This window comes from Carcharhinus amblyrhynchos, unplaced genomic scaffold (assembly GCF_965287045.1).
Source record: "Carcharhinus amblyrhynchos unplaced genomic scaffold, sCarAmb.v2.hapA scaffold_39, whole genome shotgun sequence".
NCBI classification, from domain to species: Eukaryota; Metazoa; Chordata; class Chondrichthyes; order Carcharhiniformes; family Carcharhinidae; genus Carcharhinus; species Carcharhinus amblyrhynchos.
In genome coordinates, this window is record NW_027649780.1 from 4,568,915 (window position 1) to 4,586,096 (window position 17,182).

Here is a 17,182-nt window from a genome sequence, read left to right on the forward strand (position 1 = left end):
GCCACAGAGTTTGTGGAATTTGAATTCAATAAACGAGATCTGGAATTAAGAGTCTACTGATGACCATGACTTAATGCTAATTGTTGGGAAACTCCATCTGGTTCATTGTGGCACAATGGTTAGCACTGCTGCCTCACAGTATCAGGGACCAGGGCTCGATTTCCGGTACCGATCACTTTCTGTGCCAAATCTGTGCGTTCTCGCCCCGTGTCTGCGTGGGTTTCCTCCGAAAGTTCCGGTTTTCTCCCACAGTTTGGAAAACGTACTGGTTAAGTGCATTGGTCAGCTAAATTCTCCCTCAGTTCACCCGAACAGGTGCCATTGTGTAGCAACTAGGAGAATTTCACTCTACTTCATTGCAGTGTTAATGTAAGCCTTTCTTGTGACTAATAAATAAACTTTATTTAATTTGATTTAATTTATTATTGTCACATGCATTAATATAGTGTGAAAATTATTGTTTCTTGCATGCTGTGCGGACAAAGTATATGGTTCATCGAGATGCAAAGGAGAGGGTGTAGAATGTAGTGTTACAGTCATAGCCAGGATGCAGGCAAAGGTCAACTTAATATAAGGTAGGTCCGTTGACAAGCCTGTTGGCAAGAAGTCTCACAACACCAGGTTAAAGTCCAACCAATTTATTTGCTAGTAATCCCACAAGCTTTCGGAAAGGCTGTCCCTTCGTCAGGTGTGTGGAAGGTAGAATCTTCTTGTGAGTTTACTATCAAATAAACCTGTTGGACTTTAACCTGGTGTTGTGAGACTTCTTACTGTGTTTACTCCAGTCCAACGCCGGCATCTCTACATCAAGTCTGATGGCAGCAGGGAAGAAGCCTTCCTTGAATCTGTTGGTATGTGACCTCAGACAGTTAAACCTTCTTCCCGATGGGAGAAGGTAGAAGAGAGTATGTCCCGGGTTCATGGGGTCCTTAATTGTACTGGTTGCTTTTCCGAGGCAGCGGACAATGCACATAGAGTCAATGGATTGGGAGGCTCGTTTGCGTAGTGGACTCGGCTTCATTTTCCAATCTTTGCAGTTTCTTGCTGTCTTGGGCAGAGCAGGAGCCAAATCAAGCTGTGATACAATCAGAAAAAGTGTTTTCTATGATGCATCTGTAAAAGTTGGTGAAAGTCATAGCTGACATTCCAAATTTCCTTAGTCCCCTGAGAAAGTCGAGGCATGGACTTTCTTAGCTATAATGTCAGCATGCCCTTTAGAGAAGGAAATTTGCCGTCCTTAATGTGACTCCAGAGTTACAGCAATGTGGTTGACTCTTAACTGCTCTTGGGCACTTAAGGATGGACAATAAATGCTGGCCAGCCAATGACGCCCATGTCTCACAAATGAATAATAAAAAAGTGCAAATTATTCTTGATATGGTTTATAAAATTTAGAAACACTCGCCAGCAGGTGGGTGAAGGAGATTGGTTCCGTTGTTGGTTAAATTGTCGAAGTCGTTACTATTTGTTTCCTTTAATTTTTGATAAAATGTCAACGTTATTGTTAAGGTCAACATTTATTGCACATCATTAATTACCTTTGAGAAGGTGGTGGCGAGCTGCTTTCTTGAGCCATAGCAGTTATGTCGTGTATGTTCACCGACAGTGCTGTTAAAGAGTGAATCCCACGATTTTGACCCGAAGACAGTGAAAGGAATGTCATATATTCTAAGTCAGGATGACGAGTTTCTTGAAGGGGAACATACATGTTGCCTGGCTTGGATGGTATTAACTATGAGGGGAGTTTGGATAAACTCGGATTGTTCTCATGGAGTGATGGAGGTTGAGGGCCGACCTGATAGATGTTTACAAGATTATGAGGGGCATGGGCGGAGTGGATAATCAGATAAGTAAGTTTTGTACAGTAAAGGAATTAAGGGTTATGGTAAGCAGGCGGGCAAGTAGAGCTGAGTCCATGAAAAGATCAACCATGACCTTACTGAATGGCGGAACAAGCTCGAGGGGCCAAATGGCCTTCTCCTGCTCCTAGTTCTCATGTTCTGGTATACTTTCTTAGGGTAGAAAAGTCAAGTACCAGGTTTAAGGTGCATAGGGAAAAGTTGAGAGGAGATGCGTGAGGCAAGTTTTTTACACAGAGGGTGGAGAATATTTGGAGCGCACTGCCCAGGGAGGTGGTGGAGGCAGGTACAATAGCGGCATTGAGGGGGCAACTAGGCAAATACCTGAGGAGGATGGAAATAGAAGGATATAGACTCCGCAAGTGCAGGCGGTTTTAGTTTAGGTAGGCATCATGATGGGCATAGACTTGGAGGGCCGAAGGGCCTGTTCCTGTGCCGTACTTTCCTTTGTTCGTTGTATACAGGCGCTGATGTTCACAAGCATCAGCTGTGGAAAAGATTGCGGGTTTGAAAGGTGCAGTCAAAAGATGCACGACCTGCTATTTAGCCTCTCAATTTTATATTCGGAAACCGATCTCAAATGGACATCTCTCAATAGCATGGCTAAGCAATAAATGGCCATGAACACAGTTATTTTTATTGTAAGTGAGCTGTGAAAATTTCTGATGATCAACCAATCGAAGATCGCTGGGTCAATGCATTATCTGCTGACTCCCATTCTATTCATATCCATCAGTCACTTTCACAGTTGTCCCATTCCGGCCCCACACCCTATCCCTGCCACACCTCCCCCCCACCATATTATTCATTCACATACTTCGCGTTTCTACTTAATTAATTTTGTATTTTGTTAATTAATTTCGTCATTAATTTTTAATTTTTTAATTTTTAATTTTTTAAATTAATTTTGTAAGATGATGAATGGGATGGATAGGATAGAGGTGGAGAGACTCTTCCCGCTCAGAAAGGACAGGAGGACTAGGGGGCACAGCCTCAAGATAAAGGGGGGCGGTTTAGAACGGAGTTGAGGAAGAATTTCTTCACTCAAAGGGTGGTGAATCTCTGGAATTCTCTGCCCGTTGAAGTGGTGGAGGCTACCTCGCTAAATATTTTTAAGACGCGGGTTGATGGGTTTTTGATAAGAGAGGGGATTAAGGGTTATGGGGAGAGGGCGGGAAAGTGGAACTGAGCCACGACAGATCAGCCATGATCTTATTGAATGGCGGGGCAGGCTCGAAGGGCCAGATGGCCTACTCCTGCTCCTATTTCTTATGTTCTTATGTATTGAGTTCTCTCAGTGGCCCCCTCTATCGGCTGCCAGATGTAACATAGCCAGTACTCCTTCAATGGGGGCTCCGGCTTCCCTACCGGAACATCATTCACTGTTTTGCTTCTCTGTCTCCGCCTTACAGACTGAGCCTGTCAAAGGACCTAACCTTGCGTTTATTCCTGAGAAAGTACTCAGTGTAAGATGAACAAAACCTCGTTGTTTCTTTCATCCGGCGCCGAGGGGTAGGAATTGAAGAGCCAAGGAGTTTGATATCATTGGTTGAATAGAAGACGAATAGATGATTGAATGTCAACTGATGACGCTGTCGGCTATGAAGCAATCAGCACAGTGGTGGCTGTTACCTTCTTCTCAACTCTTGAGTGAAACACTTTGAACTTCAGCCCATTGCTGTTATCCGTGCCAGGAGGTTTCTGCAAACATGCCTCCCGTTACCAGAAACATGTGCCAGGAGGTTTCTGCAAACATGTCTCCCGTTACTTTGTGTTTAGCCCTTAAAGCTCTGTTAACCAGTAAGTTCACAAGTTGCACAAACCTGTATTTCACATCTTCACTACACATGACGTTAACAACAATGGACTGAGCGCAGATCAGTAAATTAACCCTATCCACTTTGCAACCACACTGCCTGTGACAAGCACTGGAGTTTAAAATCAATGGACTGTTTTCAGTTTCCACTTCAAGTTGCAGGAAACACGGGAGGGGAACTGATCTGCACAGATGGTGTCAAATAGAAAGTTTATTTACTCGGTCCAAACACTTTCCCGATACAGCCCCTGATCTGTGGGAAATATGTTTCACATTAGTGGCGCCCAAATGTTTATTGGGTTGTACTTCAAAGGAAAAATAAACGATTCTGTGTGATCAACGTAATTCATTGGCATCGTTTGATTTAATGTTACTCTGGACTCTTACAGAACAGTTTGGAGGAGACTCTGTTACACAGATATCGGCTGCAGTCACAGTGAATGAAGGAGATTATATTCACTTATTGTGTGATTGTACAACTACAGCCAGCCTCACCAATCCTAACCTATTCTGGTACGGTCAGTATCACAGCAGGTGGCACGGTAGAACAGTGGTTAGCACTGCTGCTTCACAGCTTCAGGGATCTGGCTTCGATTCCTGGCTTAGGTCACTAGCTGTGTGGAGTCTGCACATTCTCTTCACGTCTACGTGCGTTTCCTCTGGGTGCTCGGTTTCCTCCCACAGTCCAAAGATGTGCGGGTTAGATTGATTGGTCATGCTAAAAATTGCCCCTTAGTGTCCTGAGATTCGTGGATGAGTGGCTAAATATGTAGGGATATGGGGACACAGCCTAGGTGGGATTGTGGTCAGTGCAGACTCGTTGGGCCGAATGGTCTCTTTCAGTGGTGTAGGGATTCAATTCTATGAAAGGGCCCCTAGAGTTTCTGTTTGGTGCAGACTAGTTGGGCTGAATGGCCTCTTTCTGTGGTGTAGGGATTCAATTCTATGAAAGGGCCCATAGAGTTTCTGTTTCAGGGATGCAGGAACACAGAGAGATTCCTAGGGGACCGATTCTCCGCGGAACTTGATTTTGTGAAGAGCAGCGCCCCATTCAAGGTGTCTGAAGCAGAGCTGGTAGACTCCGGGGTGTATTACTGCGCACTGAGACTCATAGAGACTCATAGCTGCGCTCGACGTGTAAATTTAGGCAGTTGAGTGAATGAGAATGGAGGATGTATATGGCGCCTTTCTTGATGTGCTCACTCACACTGTTGTAATGAATGAAGAAGACACAGCCCCACATTTGGTCCCCGCATGATCCTGCAAACAAAAGCATTTTAATGGATAACCTAATTCAGGGCGTTTATTGTTGGGTAGTTATGGGCGAGAGAAATTCAACTACACTTCTTCAAAATGATTGATAACCCCCTTCCGAGAGAGCAATCAGTGCCCTGATTTAACACAGAACATAGAACATCACAGCACAGTACAGGCCCTTCGGCCCTCGATGTTGCGCCGACCAGTGGAACCAATCTAATGACCCTCTAACCTAAACTATTCCAATGTTATCCATATGCCTATCCACTGACCATTTGAACGCCCTTAAAGTTGGCGAGTCCACAACTGCTGCAGGTGGGGCATTCCACGGCCTTACTACCCTCTGAGTAAAGAACCTACCTCTGACATCCGTCCTATAACTACCACCCCTTAATTTAAAGCTATGTCCCCTCGTGTTAGCCATCACCATCCGAGGAAAAAGGCTGTCACTGCCCACCCTATCTAACCCTCTGATCATCTTGTATGTCTCAATTAGGTCACGTCTCAATCTTCTTCTTTCTAACGAAAACAACCTCAAGTCCCTCAGCCATCCAGGCAACATCCTGAGGATCTTTGGATCCTCAGGAGCAATTTCACATGTCCATGGATTTCTTGATATTATCTGATAATTATTGTTCACACTTTAAACCCGTGTCCCGGTGTAAATCATACCAACTCAATTAGCAGAACATGCTTTCAATACATGATGCATCCGTAGGTGGCGCTCAGGGAACTGGGTGGGGTTCTGCTTGAAAGAAATAGATCACAACAACAAGAATCTGTCCTCTTGAATGTTTTATTTCACAGAAATAAGGGAATGGTCACAGGGACAGAAAGTGAGGAAGGTGTGATATTTTATCGCAGTCAGACTCCACAGAGGATAACAGGGCCAGTTATAGGGCCTCGTACATTTTCCCCTTGACCCGGCTGCCCTGCTCTCTGCGAGTGGGGAGTTTGTTATCCCTATTCTCTGACTACCATCAGTTAGGTCCGTAGTGCTGTTGATGGGGAATCATTACGTGCTGTGACAGAGGGGTTCACGTTCTGCAGTTACAGAAAACAGGAGTGACACTTGGGGACTACAGAATCCCTGCAGTTCAGAAGGAGGCCGTTCGGCCCATCCAGTCTGCACCGACCACTATCCCCATAACCGCATGTATCCACTTAGAATCATAGAATCATAGAACCCTACAGTACAGAAAGAGGCCCTTCAGCCCATCGAGTCCACATCGACCACAATCCCACCCAGGCCCTACTCCCTATATCCTTACATATTTTACCCACTAATCCCTCTAATCTGCGCATCTCAGGGGCAATTTTAGCACGGCCAATCAACCTAACCCGCTCATCTTTGGACACTTAGTTCTGCTCGTCCCCATGACATTAAGTGGCAATTTAGCAAAGTGAATCCATCGAACCCGCCCATCTTTGGATTGTGGGCGGAAATCGGAGCACCCAAAGGAAACCCATGCAGACACAGAGAGAATGTGCAAACTCCACACAGACAGAGACCCAAGACCCGGAATTGAACCTGGGTCTTTGGCGCTGTGCGGCAACAAGTGCCAACTACTGTGCCACCCAAACTGTACCACCATGCCACCCTTTAGCTATCCCTGGCTATTGCTGATGACTCTATTTCCTCTCGAATAAAAATGCATTCGCTGCCTTATCGCAATAAACATCCTACCGTTGCTGGTAAAATGGTGGTAATGAATATATTTCTGGGGTGAATACGTTTGACTTTCCTACGATTTTCAACAGGTTTTGAATCTGAATTTTAACTTCCGCTGGTTTGATCTTTCACCATTGGAGCATCTTTTTCGGATCTTAGTCAGGGGGATCCTGTCAGCAGCTGCTGTCCTCAGGAATGAAGACAGGGGGCGAAGCTGTGACTTTAAAATGCATCTATGGTACCATCATTGCACTGTTCATTGCCTTTATTCTCTACTCTCATTCTGAACCATCTTTCCTCTCCTGTGTTTTTGAGAGCGACTGCCAACTTTCCTCTCAGTGTTGGCTCTATCGCGCAGTAATACACAGCGGTATCCACGCTCTCCATATTTTCAATAACCAACTGGCCCCATTTGCCTGCAGTGGCAAGTTCCAAGTTCCTTTCTCTCTTTGCCAGCTGAGGCTGGCTTTATCATCCACTCCAGTCGCTGACCTGATTTCTGTCTGTACCAGTGCAGGGCATAAATGCTGGATATTTCATAGCTGCAGTTCATAAGAACATAAGAAATAGGAGCAGGAGTAGGCCATCTGGCCCTCCGAGCCTGCCCCGCCATTCAATAAGATTATGGCTGATCTGAAGTGGATCAGTTCCACTTTCCCGCTTTCTCCACATCACTGTTACTTCCCTTGTCTATCAGAAATCTATCTACCCGTGACTTAAATATATTCAACGGGGTAGCCTCTACCACTTCAATGGGCAGAGAATTCCAGAGATTCACCACTCTTTGAGTGAAGAACCTCCTCCTCAACTCCGATGTAAACTGCACCCCCCCTTATTTTGTGCCCTCTAGTTCTGTTTTCCTTTCTAAGCGGAAAGAATCTCTCTACCTCTACCCTATCTAGCCCCTTCATTATCTTGTAAGTCTCTATAAGATTCCCCCCTCAGCCTTCTAAACTCTACCGAGTACAGGCCCAGTCTATTCAACCTCTCCTCATAAGCTGACCCCCTCATCCACACCGAATCCCCGCTGGGGACTGTTCCAGAAGCTGGAGACTGGAACACTCCACCCGAGAGACAGCGACCTGTAAGACCGTTCAAACACAGGAGCGAAGAGTAAACACTGCGAGTTATTGAATACAACTCCTGTACCTACGTGCCAGTAGCGCCAGGATGTCGAATGAGAGTTTCATTTCTTGCCGGTGATACATCTTCCAATTCATATATCAAAAGGAAAACGGTGCCCACAGATCACAGGAAGAGCACATACTGAGTGAACACACCGAATCTTCACATAATAAGAGGAAGAACCATCCAATCAAAGTCTCTGTCACGTGAGATGCTGCTTTTGGATTGCTTGCGAATAAACTTTCATCACCGAGGGCATAAGTTTGTTGATTCTTTGCTCTCTTCACCAGCAGTTCACAGCAAAATGTTTTTTTCTATAAAAAGCCAGTGGGTTCTCCTTCTACCCGTGAGGGCAAGTGAGCGAAACCCTTTGGGTTAGTGCTTGTCAAAATGGGCTTTCCTGGCCCTGGGTGTTTGAATCCAGTAAAATAATTTCCTCCGAACGGGCGGGAGGTGGTGGTGATGGGGTGGGGGTCATGTATCATTGTACCTGGCTGAGTGAATAACCTGAATAATCCTTTCGGTCTAGAACGACGAGATCTGCACTCCACCCTTTCAAGAAGTCAACGCATTCAGGACAATCTGAGAAACGCCTCCCTTCGAGAATGGGCAAGGCTCCTTTTTTGAGTGACAGCATTTGGGAGAGAGAAGTAGATGTGTAGAGATTGTCCGATGGGAAGCCGCAGCAGATATTGTATTGGGGCGCTTAGTCATTGTCTCACAGTGCCTCATTGCACAGTGATACACTCCAGCGTCTGACATGGCCGTGCTGTCGATGCCGAGAATGTTATAACTTCTTGTTGGGTCAATAAAGAGCGTGAACCGCCCCTCAGTGGCGTTGCCACTAATAGCCGATAGGATGAATGTCGGACCACGATTCCTTAGTTGTCTATACCAATGGGTACTGTCGGTGCCGCTGGTACTTGCATTGCACCGGATTTCAATCGATTGTCCCTCTTGTGCATTTATCAGCGGTGGTTGTTGGATCGCAGCCTCTCCGCCCATAACTGTTGAGAAAAGGGGGGAAGAAAAAAATTAGAAACACAAAACAAAAAGATGGAACTACGATTGCTCGCACAAAACCCTCACCTAAAATCAATAAATTGAGAGCAATTATTTCATTCATTGCCTTTTCCTGTTTATTGCTCTCAGTGGATGAGAAATATTGCAGAGAATTGATTCCGTTTAGGTTGATTCTGGTGTGCAATCGATTATGTTTTCCTCTGCCTGCGATGAAGGCACGTTTTTCTTATATATACACCGAAGGTCGGGGAGCATCCACCAGGGGGAGTCTCAGTAAACCGAGAGCATCCAAGTTCTCGGCTTACTGAGACTCCCCCTGGTGGTCATATTTTATCATCTACTGACTCAAAACTGTTCTGGTCCCTGTGAACTGGCGGAAACTAATGACATTGGAGTCAGACGTTTGTCCTTTGAGGATCTTAGACCTGGACTGAAATCTAACCCTGGCAGAGTGTGGTCAAGGTGCCTGATGAGGAACTGAGTAGGGGAATGGAACAGACATTTGGCCCTCAACCAGCATCTAATCGATTTGTATCTCAGCAGAGAAAATTTACAGTGGGCTTATAATTTGTTCAGTGGTCCACGGACTCAAAGCGTTAACATTGTTTCTCTCTCCACAGATGCTCCCAGACCTGCATTTATTCGAGTATTTGCAGTAATGGTAATTGCAACGTTGGCAACGCATAAGAATAAATTTTGGTAAATATCATCAAAATCGTAGTAATGTCCAGTTAAAAGGATGTTTCGTTATCTTCTCGTTTCCTTTAAGCGTGTTCTTTAATAAAGACACTGAACGCTGTTGTGCGTCTGGAATTCCTCTCGACATTGAAAGCAAATAGCCCCTACTGTCCTCTGATGGCGACGACATGAAATGCAGGGTAGGGCGCTCAAGCATTTTAACTTCCGGGACTCAAGATTGCTTTCAACAATTACCGACCCTAATTTCTACAATGGTTTTTAAGTGCTTTTTCTTTGCGCTTTAGTCGGCATTTTTTGGTCACGAATTTGTTTTTCATGAGTTGACCGCCATCACCTGTTAATTAACAAGTATTAATTGTTAATAACTTGTCCCACTACCTCATCTTTTCCTTGCCCCATCATTCTCTTTGATATGTAACAGTTCCTGCGTTCAATTACTGACCTGCCCTTTTATTCTTTCTGCCCTCCCGACTTTACCTGCCAAGACTTTTTAGATCTGTAACGTTTTCCTCCAGTTCGGACGAACACAATAATTTAAAATATTTAATCTTATTTCCAACTTTAAAGCCCCCACCATTCCTGCTGAATATCTTCGGAATTTCCCATTTACAGTTCAGACCATTGGAATTGAGGAAGGCCAAGTTTAGGACATAGAACAGTACAGCATAGTACCGGCCCTTCGGCCCTCGATGTTGTGCTGAGTCTTGTCTGAAACCAAGATCAAGCTATCCCACTCCCTATTATTCTGGAGTGCTCCATGTGCCTATGCAATAACCGCTTGGAAGTTCCTAAAGTGTCCGACTCCACTATCACAGTAGGCAGTTCATTCCACACCCCAACCACTCTTTTGTATTTTACAATTTGTATATTTACAATTTTGTATCAATAATTCGGAAATTTAGTAATTCCCTCTCCCAGTGTTCGGCCAAGTACCTCTGTAAACTAACTAAATGTCTAGTCATCTTCCATTCCAGCCGGAAATTTCTTCCAGCCGCTTAGCACTTCCTGTAAAATGGATTTTTCCATATCCTCTGATAAGTATTTTTTATGCTTTGAACCCTTGCCCAAGTGGATGTCTCAACAATTCAACTTGGAGTAAAATTATAGGATATGTGATGCATCTGATATTTCTGTAGGTGCCATTCAGGGAGTTTTTTGACTTGATTTGATTTGATTTATTATTGTCACATGTATTAGCATACAGTGAAAAGTATTGTTTCTTGCGCGCTATATGGATGAAGCATACCGTTCATAGAGAGGGAAAGGAGAGTGTGCAGAATGTAGTGTTACAGTGATCACGAGGGTGTAGAGAAAGATCAACTTAACATAAAGTAGTTCGTTCAAAATTCTGATGGCAGCAGGAAAGAAGCTGCTCTTGAGTCGATTGGCACGTGATCTCCTACTTCTGTATATTTTTCCCGACGGGAGAAGGTGGAGGAGAGAATGTCCGGGGTGCGTGGCGGCCCTTCATTTTGCTGGATGCTTTCTAGATGCAGCGGGAAGTGTAGACAGAGTCAATGGGTGGAGGTTGGTTTGAGTGATAGATTGGGCTTCGTTCACGACTCTTTGTAGACAGGGTGCTGATTGAAACAAAAAAAAGTCTTCTGTGGTCGGTTACAGCGGCCGGAATCTGTATTCTTGGGATTATTTAGTTCACAAAAATAAGGAATTGACCATTGAGATAGAAATTGAGAAATGTGTGACAATTGATGGCAGACAGGCACCACATAGGACAACGGCACTAGTTGTAGATGCACCAGTCGTCATCTCTGGTGGTGGAGAGGTTGCTGTCGCTCTTCCTTCGTTTGCCAACGGTTGGGTCAGCAATATTGTGGGTAAGGATCTGTACTTGCTGTGACAGGCGAATTCATGTTCTGAAGTTACAGACATGGAGAGCGACATTCAGAACCATCTCTCACTCTTCCTGATGACAATAGCGTAATTCCTCCAGAGTTAAACAAAATTCGCCCCTTAATCATAGAGTGAAATGGTTTACAGTATGGAAACTGGCCCCTGGGCCCAACTTATCCATACGATCCTTTTTATAATCGCCAAGGTAGACCCACTTGCTCACGCTTGACCGTTATCTTACCCATGTAACTCCCTAAATACTTTTTAAAAGGCAAAATTGTAGATGCCTCTACCACTATCTGCCAGTTTGTACCAGGCGAGAAAACAGCCGGACAATAAGTTTAACTCTTGAACTAACTATACTCGCGAGAATGGTTTTAACTAATTTAGCGGCCTTGATGGATTCTGGAAATCAGAAAGTATTTTACAAACTATGAAATTTCATTTCCAGTAGAGCCGCTGTGTGCTGTTAGAAAATATTATTTATACAGAGGGCACGTGTGTTGTCACATATTTTCTGGCTCACTTGTTTTACTTTTGAGCATCTGGAGATTCCCTTGAATGTTTGCATAAGATGTGCATGTTATTGATGTTTTTCTCTTTTAACCCACAGGTGCTTCGGGTCCGCCTTGTTGTCCAACGCGGTGGGTCGTGCGAGGGCTGCTCTTGGATGTTTCGAGAGTGGCCTAGTGCTTCATGTCGTTAGTGTGTGCTTAAACTGGACCAGCTGATGGGCAACACGACAGCTCAATGACTATCACTGTTTGCTGTGCAGACACATGGATTTGGGGCAGTGTCTGTGGGAGTTTGCACATTCTCCCCGTGCTTGCGTGGGTTTTCTCCGGTTGCTCCGGTTTCCTCCCACACCCCAAAGATGTGCTCTTAACCTGATTGGTGTAACAAATTGTCCCTAAATTAGTCTCCCCTCAATGTGGAATGCCATAAGCATAGATAAGGGTCATGGGTGGAGGGGGGACTAATAATGTTAAAACGGCGGTGCGGGCTCGTTGGGCCGAAGGGCTTGTTTCCCATGCTGTGTTGTTCTTTGTTTGACATTCTGCACTTTCTTGGAACACAGTTGAGGGAGAGCGGGGCACTGAGACATGGAGAGAGGAGACAGACACTAGTGGCCAAAAGTTTGACAGTACAGGATGAACCGAGATGATCAAAGAGCCGGAGGCGCAGGGAAAGGCAGACAGGAGCAGACAGAGAAACAGTCAGATAAAGTCATTGGGCTACAACCAACATTGTTCGGTGGCCAAGTCTCGACAACGCTGAGAAGGAAGCCAATCCTGCCATTGGACAACGCTCCTTGGTTTCCCAATAAATGAACCCTGCCCATGATATAAAATTACTTCTTCACATCAGAGTACAAGAGTCACTGTCTGTTTCCAGTGTTCAGTACCAGATTTTTAATAGATTCTGTAATTTGTTGCAGGAACCAAGATGAAGATCCCCCTCAATTAGCGGTTAGAAAGGACAGACCATAACAGTGGACTGCTGTTACTCGACAGCTGGTGTTCCGAATCTGTTTTGATACATCCAATCTCCCGGGGAAGCTCCAAAATATTTATTGAATATTTCTATGGCAACGGGAGGCACGTCTGAACATTTTTCGGATAGATTTTCTGCTGCCTTGCACAAAGGAAACAACAGGGTCCTTTCAAATATCGTCGGAATGTTTCTCTCTGACAGCGCCGTGTATTCTATGCCATTGGTGCAGAGATAATGAGAACCCCGGACAAAAACTGCAGACTGGGAGTTCCAGCTAGTGATCAGCAGAGGACTGTGAGAATTCAGCATTTTTGTTAAAATATCGCAACACAACATTCAACAAGAACAGGTGAACAGCAACTGAAGAATTGTATTACGTAGGTTTTAACTTTCATTTGTACTAAAAAATAATTTCGTAAAACAATATATTATGCGCTCACTCACGTTTTGTATTTTCATGATCTTTTCATGTCTATCTGAATTAAGGAGCGACACAATCTCAATAGAACATAAAACATAGAAAAACTACAGCACAAACCGGCCCTTCGGCCCACAAGTTGCGCCGATCATATCCCTACCTACTAGGCTTGCCTATAACTCTCAATCCTATTAAGTCCCATGTACTCATCCAGCCGTCTCCGAAAAGACCTTATCGAATTTGCCTCCACCACCACCGACGGCAGCCGATTTCACTCACCCATCACCCTCTGAGTGAAAAACTTACCGTTGACATCTCCTCTGTACCTACTCCCCAGCACCTTAAACCTGTGTTCTCTCGTAGCGACCATTTCAGCCCTGGGAAAAAGCCTCTGAGAATCCACCCTATCTATGCCTCTCATGATTTTATAAACCGCAATCAGGTCCCCTTTCATCCTTCGTCTCTCTAAGGAGAAAAGACCGAGCTCCCTCAACCTATCCTCATAAGGCATGCCACCCAATCCAGGCAGCATCCTTGTACATAAGAACATAAGAAAATAAGAACATAAGAAATAGGAGCAGGAGTAGGCCATCTAGCCCTTCGAGCCTGCCCCACCATTCAACAAGATCATGGCTGATCTGTCGTGGCTCAGTTCCACTTTCCCGCTTTCTCCCCATAACCCTTAATCCCCTTGCCTACCAAAAACCTATCTACCCGCGTCTTAAATATATTTAGCGAGGTAGCCTCAACCACTTCAATGGGCAGAGAATTCCAGAGATTCACCAGCCTTTGAGTGAAGAAGTTCCTCCTCAACTCCGTTCTAAACTGCCCCCCCCCCGTCTTATCTTGAGGCTGTGCCCTCTAGTCCTGCTGTCCTTTCTGAGCGGGAAGAGCCTCTCCACCTCTAGCCTATCCATCCCTTTCATCATCTTGTACGTCTCAATGAGATCTCTCCTCATCCTTCTAAACTCTAACGAGTTTATTCAGCCTCTCCTCATAGCTCAACCCCCTCAGCTCCGGTATCAGCCTAGTGAACCTCCTCTGCACTCCCTCCAAGGCCAAAATATCCTTGCGCAGGTGCGGGCGACCAAAACTGCACACAATACTCCAGCTGCGGCCTCACCAGTGCCCTGTAAAGTTGCAGCAAGACTTCCCTACTTTTATATTCAATCCCCCTCGCTATGAAGGCCAGCATCCCATTTGCCGTCCTGACCACCTGCTGCACCTGTAGGCTTGGTTTTTGCGATTCATGCACAAGGACCCCCAGGTCCGTCTGCACCGTAGCATGCTGCAGCTTTTTGCCCTGTAAGTAGTAGTCCTTCCTACCATTATTCCTACCAAAGTGAACAACCTCACACTTGCCAACATTGTATTCCATCTGCCAGGTCTTCGCCCACTCGCTCAGCCTATGTACATCTCCCTGCAGACATTCCACACCCTCCGCACAATTTGCCGTTCCACCCATCTTTGTGTCATCAGCAAATTTCGACACCTTACACTCGGCTCCCTCCTCCAGATCATCTATATAAATGGTAAATAGCTGAGGCCCCAGCACCGATCCCTGGGGCACTCCACTAGTCACCAACCGCCAATCCGAATAGCACCCATTGACACCCACTCTCTGCCTCCTATTTGACAGCCAATCCCCTATCCACGCTAACACCCTACCCCCAACTCCATGCCCCCTAACCTTCTGTAACAAACTTTTGTGCGGCACCTTATCAAACGCCTTCTGAAAATCGAGAAACACCACATCCACCGGTTCTCCTCTATCTACTGCACTCAACCACTCTAGACACCACACTTGTAAATCTCCTCTGCATCCTTTCAATAGCTTCCACATCCCAAGAAATATTTTATGCCTAATTGTGTCCTTATGCCCTTGTTAATTCTCAAGGCCTCCTTGAAGGCTTACAAATAACTGCAATTAGCAGTTAGATCAATCTTTAGCCTCTGTGTCCCATTCATCACAGTCGGTGCATAGTGTCAATATGATTAGAACGTGTTGCTGGATGAGACACGTAGAAAATTAATACGTTTTGCAATGTGCCCATTACACTCTTTAGTTACATCAATAATGATTTTCCTTTGGATTGATTGTTTTCCGACACAATTGACAGCCCAGTGTTTTCGGCTTGACATAACCAGGTTTTAACCATAAGACCATACGAAATAGGATTAGGATAAGGCCTCTCGAGCCTGCTTTGTCATTTAATGGAATGGTCGCTAATCCAATATTCTCACCTTCACTTTACTGCCCTTTCCTTGTAACCCTTGGTTCACTTATTGATCAAAAATCTCAGCCTTAAATATACACAATGACTCTACCACCACAGCTCTCTGTAGCAATGAGTTCCAAAGGCTCACAAACCTCAGAAAGAAGAAAGTGCTCCGCATCTCAGTTTTCAACTGGCGTCCCTTTATTCTGAGACTGTGCCCTCTGTTCCTGGGTTCTTCCATTAGGGGGAGCATCCTCTCAGCATTTACCACGTTAACCGCTAGGAGAGGGAAGAAGGACGCTGAATTAAATTCAATATTGGAGCGAGTGTCTTTATTGAAGAAAATTTGATTGAAGGGACAAATGAGGAAACGCAAACATAATTATAACACAGATATCAAACTTGTTCTTTTAAAAAAATATTCTTATGGGTTTTCAATGCTGCTACTCCTGTGCTTATGTAACAAATATTCGATAGATAGACCAGTTCCCATTACACAAGTCCCCAAATTATCAAACGATATTTTAGGACTAACATCTGGGCCTTCTTCTCGTCACACTGGGACTGGTCACAGTGTGGAATAAAATTTCAACAAGAGTGAGAGAGGAAAATACATTGCAATCGTTGGATAGTAGAGTAAATGAAAGGTCCCCCGCAATAAAAAGCCTATAACAGGAAGGAGTAAACAGCTGTTCTCATTTGCAACTAGTTTGTGAACTGCAGCTTGTCGATCGTCCAAGTGAAGAATTGCACCCTGCAATTACCAGTATGCACCAGCAGAGAGCAGTGTCGGGCATGAGAAATATTTAAGCTGGGCGGGTCAGGTGAGTCCTCAAAAGCTGGTATCAATGTTAAGCGCTCAGTGTGGAGAAAGAATGGTTAAAGGAGGACCCGCCTACTGTTGTTAGTTCAACAGAAACACGGCACTAAGCTGGACACCAAGAAAGCATTTGGCTCCCGGTTAATTTTCATCTTCTGGTTCTAAACTGATCTCAGTGTCAACCGAGAATGCTGAAGATTTGCATCGACTTTTTGTTGTTTTTCATTCTGATCCGCACGGGGGTGACCGGAGAAGCTGAGTTGCTGCAGGTCCCTCCACGGATGGTTGCCAGTGAAGCGGGAAATGTGTCCATGAACTGCACCATCTCCATTACGTTTCAGGTCCTGCGTTGGTACAAACAGCTCCCGAATCAGTCACCCCAGCATCTGGTGATGGCCACAAGAGGAACCGATCAACATGGGAGGATAACTGCTTCGATCGATGAAAGCAAGAAACTCAGCATCCTGACTGTGAGAGACGTACAGTTTTCAGACGCTGCCATCTATCTTTGCGCCGTGAGGCACACTGTTGCAAACACAGGGAGATTTCGTACAAAAACCTGCAACATTTTCAAAACACGCTCCGCCATGCCTGAAATATCAACATTTTAAGAAGCGCGGTATTAAATCCCCAGGGTAAGGGGAAAGAGAGCAAAACGTATCTTGAATGAGAAAATTTTAAGAAGGTTTTTAGCCCTGGAGGGAGTGCAGAGGAGGTTTACTAGGCTGATACCGGAGTTGAGGGGGTTGAGCTATGAGGAGAGGCAGAATAAACTAGGCTTGTACTCGCTAGAGTTTAGAAGAATGAGGGGAGATTTCATTGAGACGTATAAGATGATGAATGGGATGGATAGGATAGAGGTGGAGAGACTCTTCCCGCTCAAAAAAGACAGTAGGACTAGGGGGCACAGCCTCAAGATAAAGGGGAGG

General features: G+C 45.1%; 1 gene segment (V, D, J or C); it reads left to right on the forward strand.

The window, feature by feature from the left end:
* Positions 1-16,441: 16,441 nt before the first annotated feature.
* On the forward strand, positions 16,442-16,864 carry LOC145363532 (T cell receptor alpha variable 36/delta variable 7-like). The segment is given in 1 exon segment: positions 16,442-16,864. A coding segment is annotated over 1 exon segment (423 nt).
* The last annotated feature ends 318 nt before the right edge of the window (positions 16,865-17,182 follow it).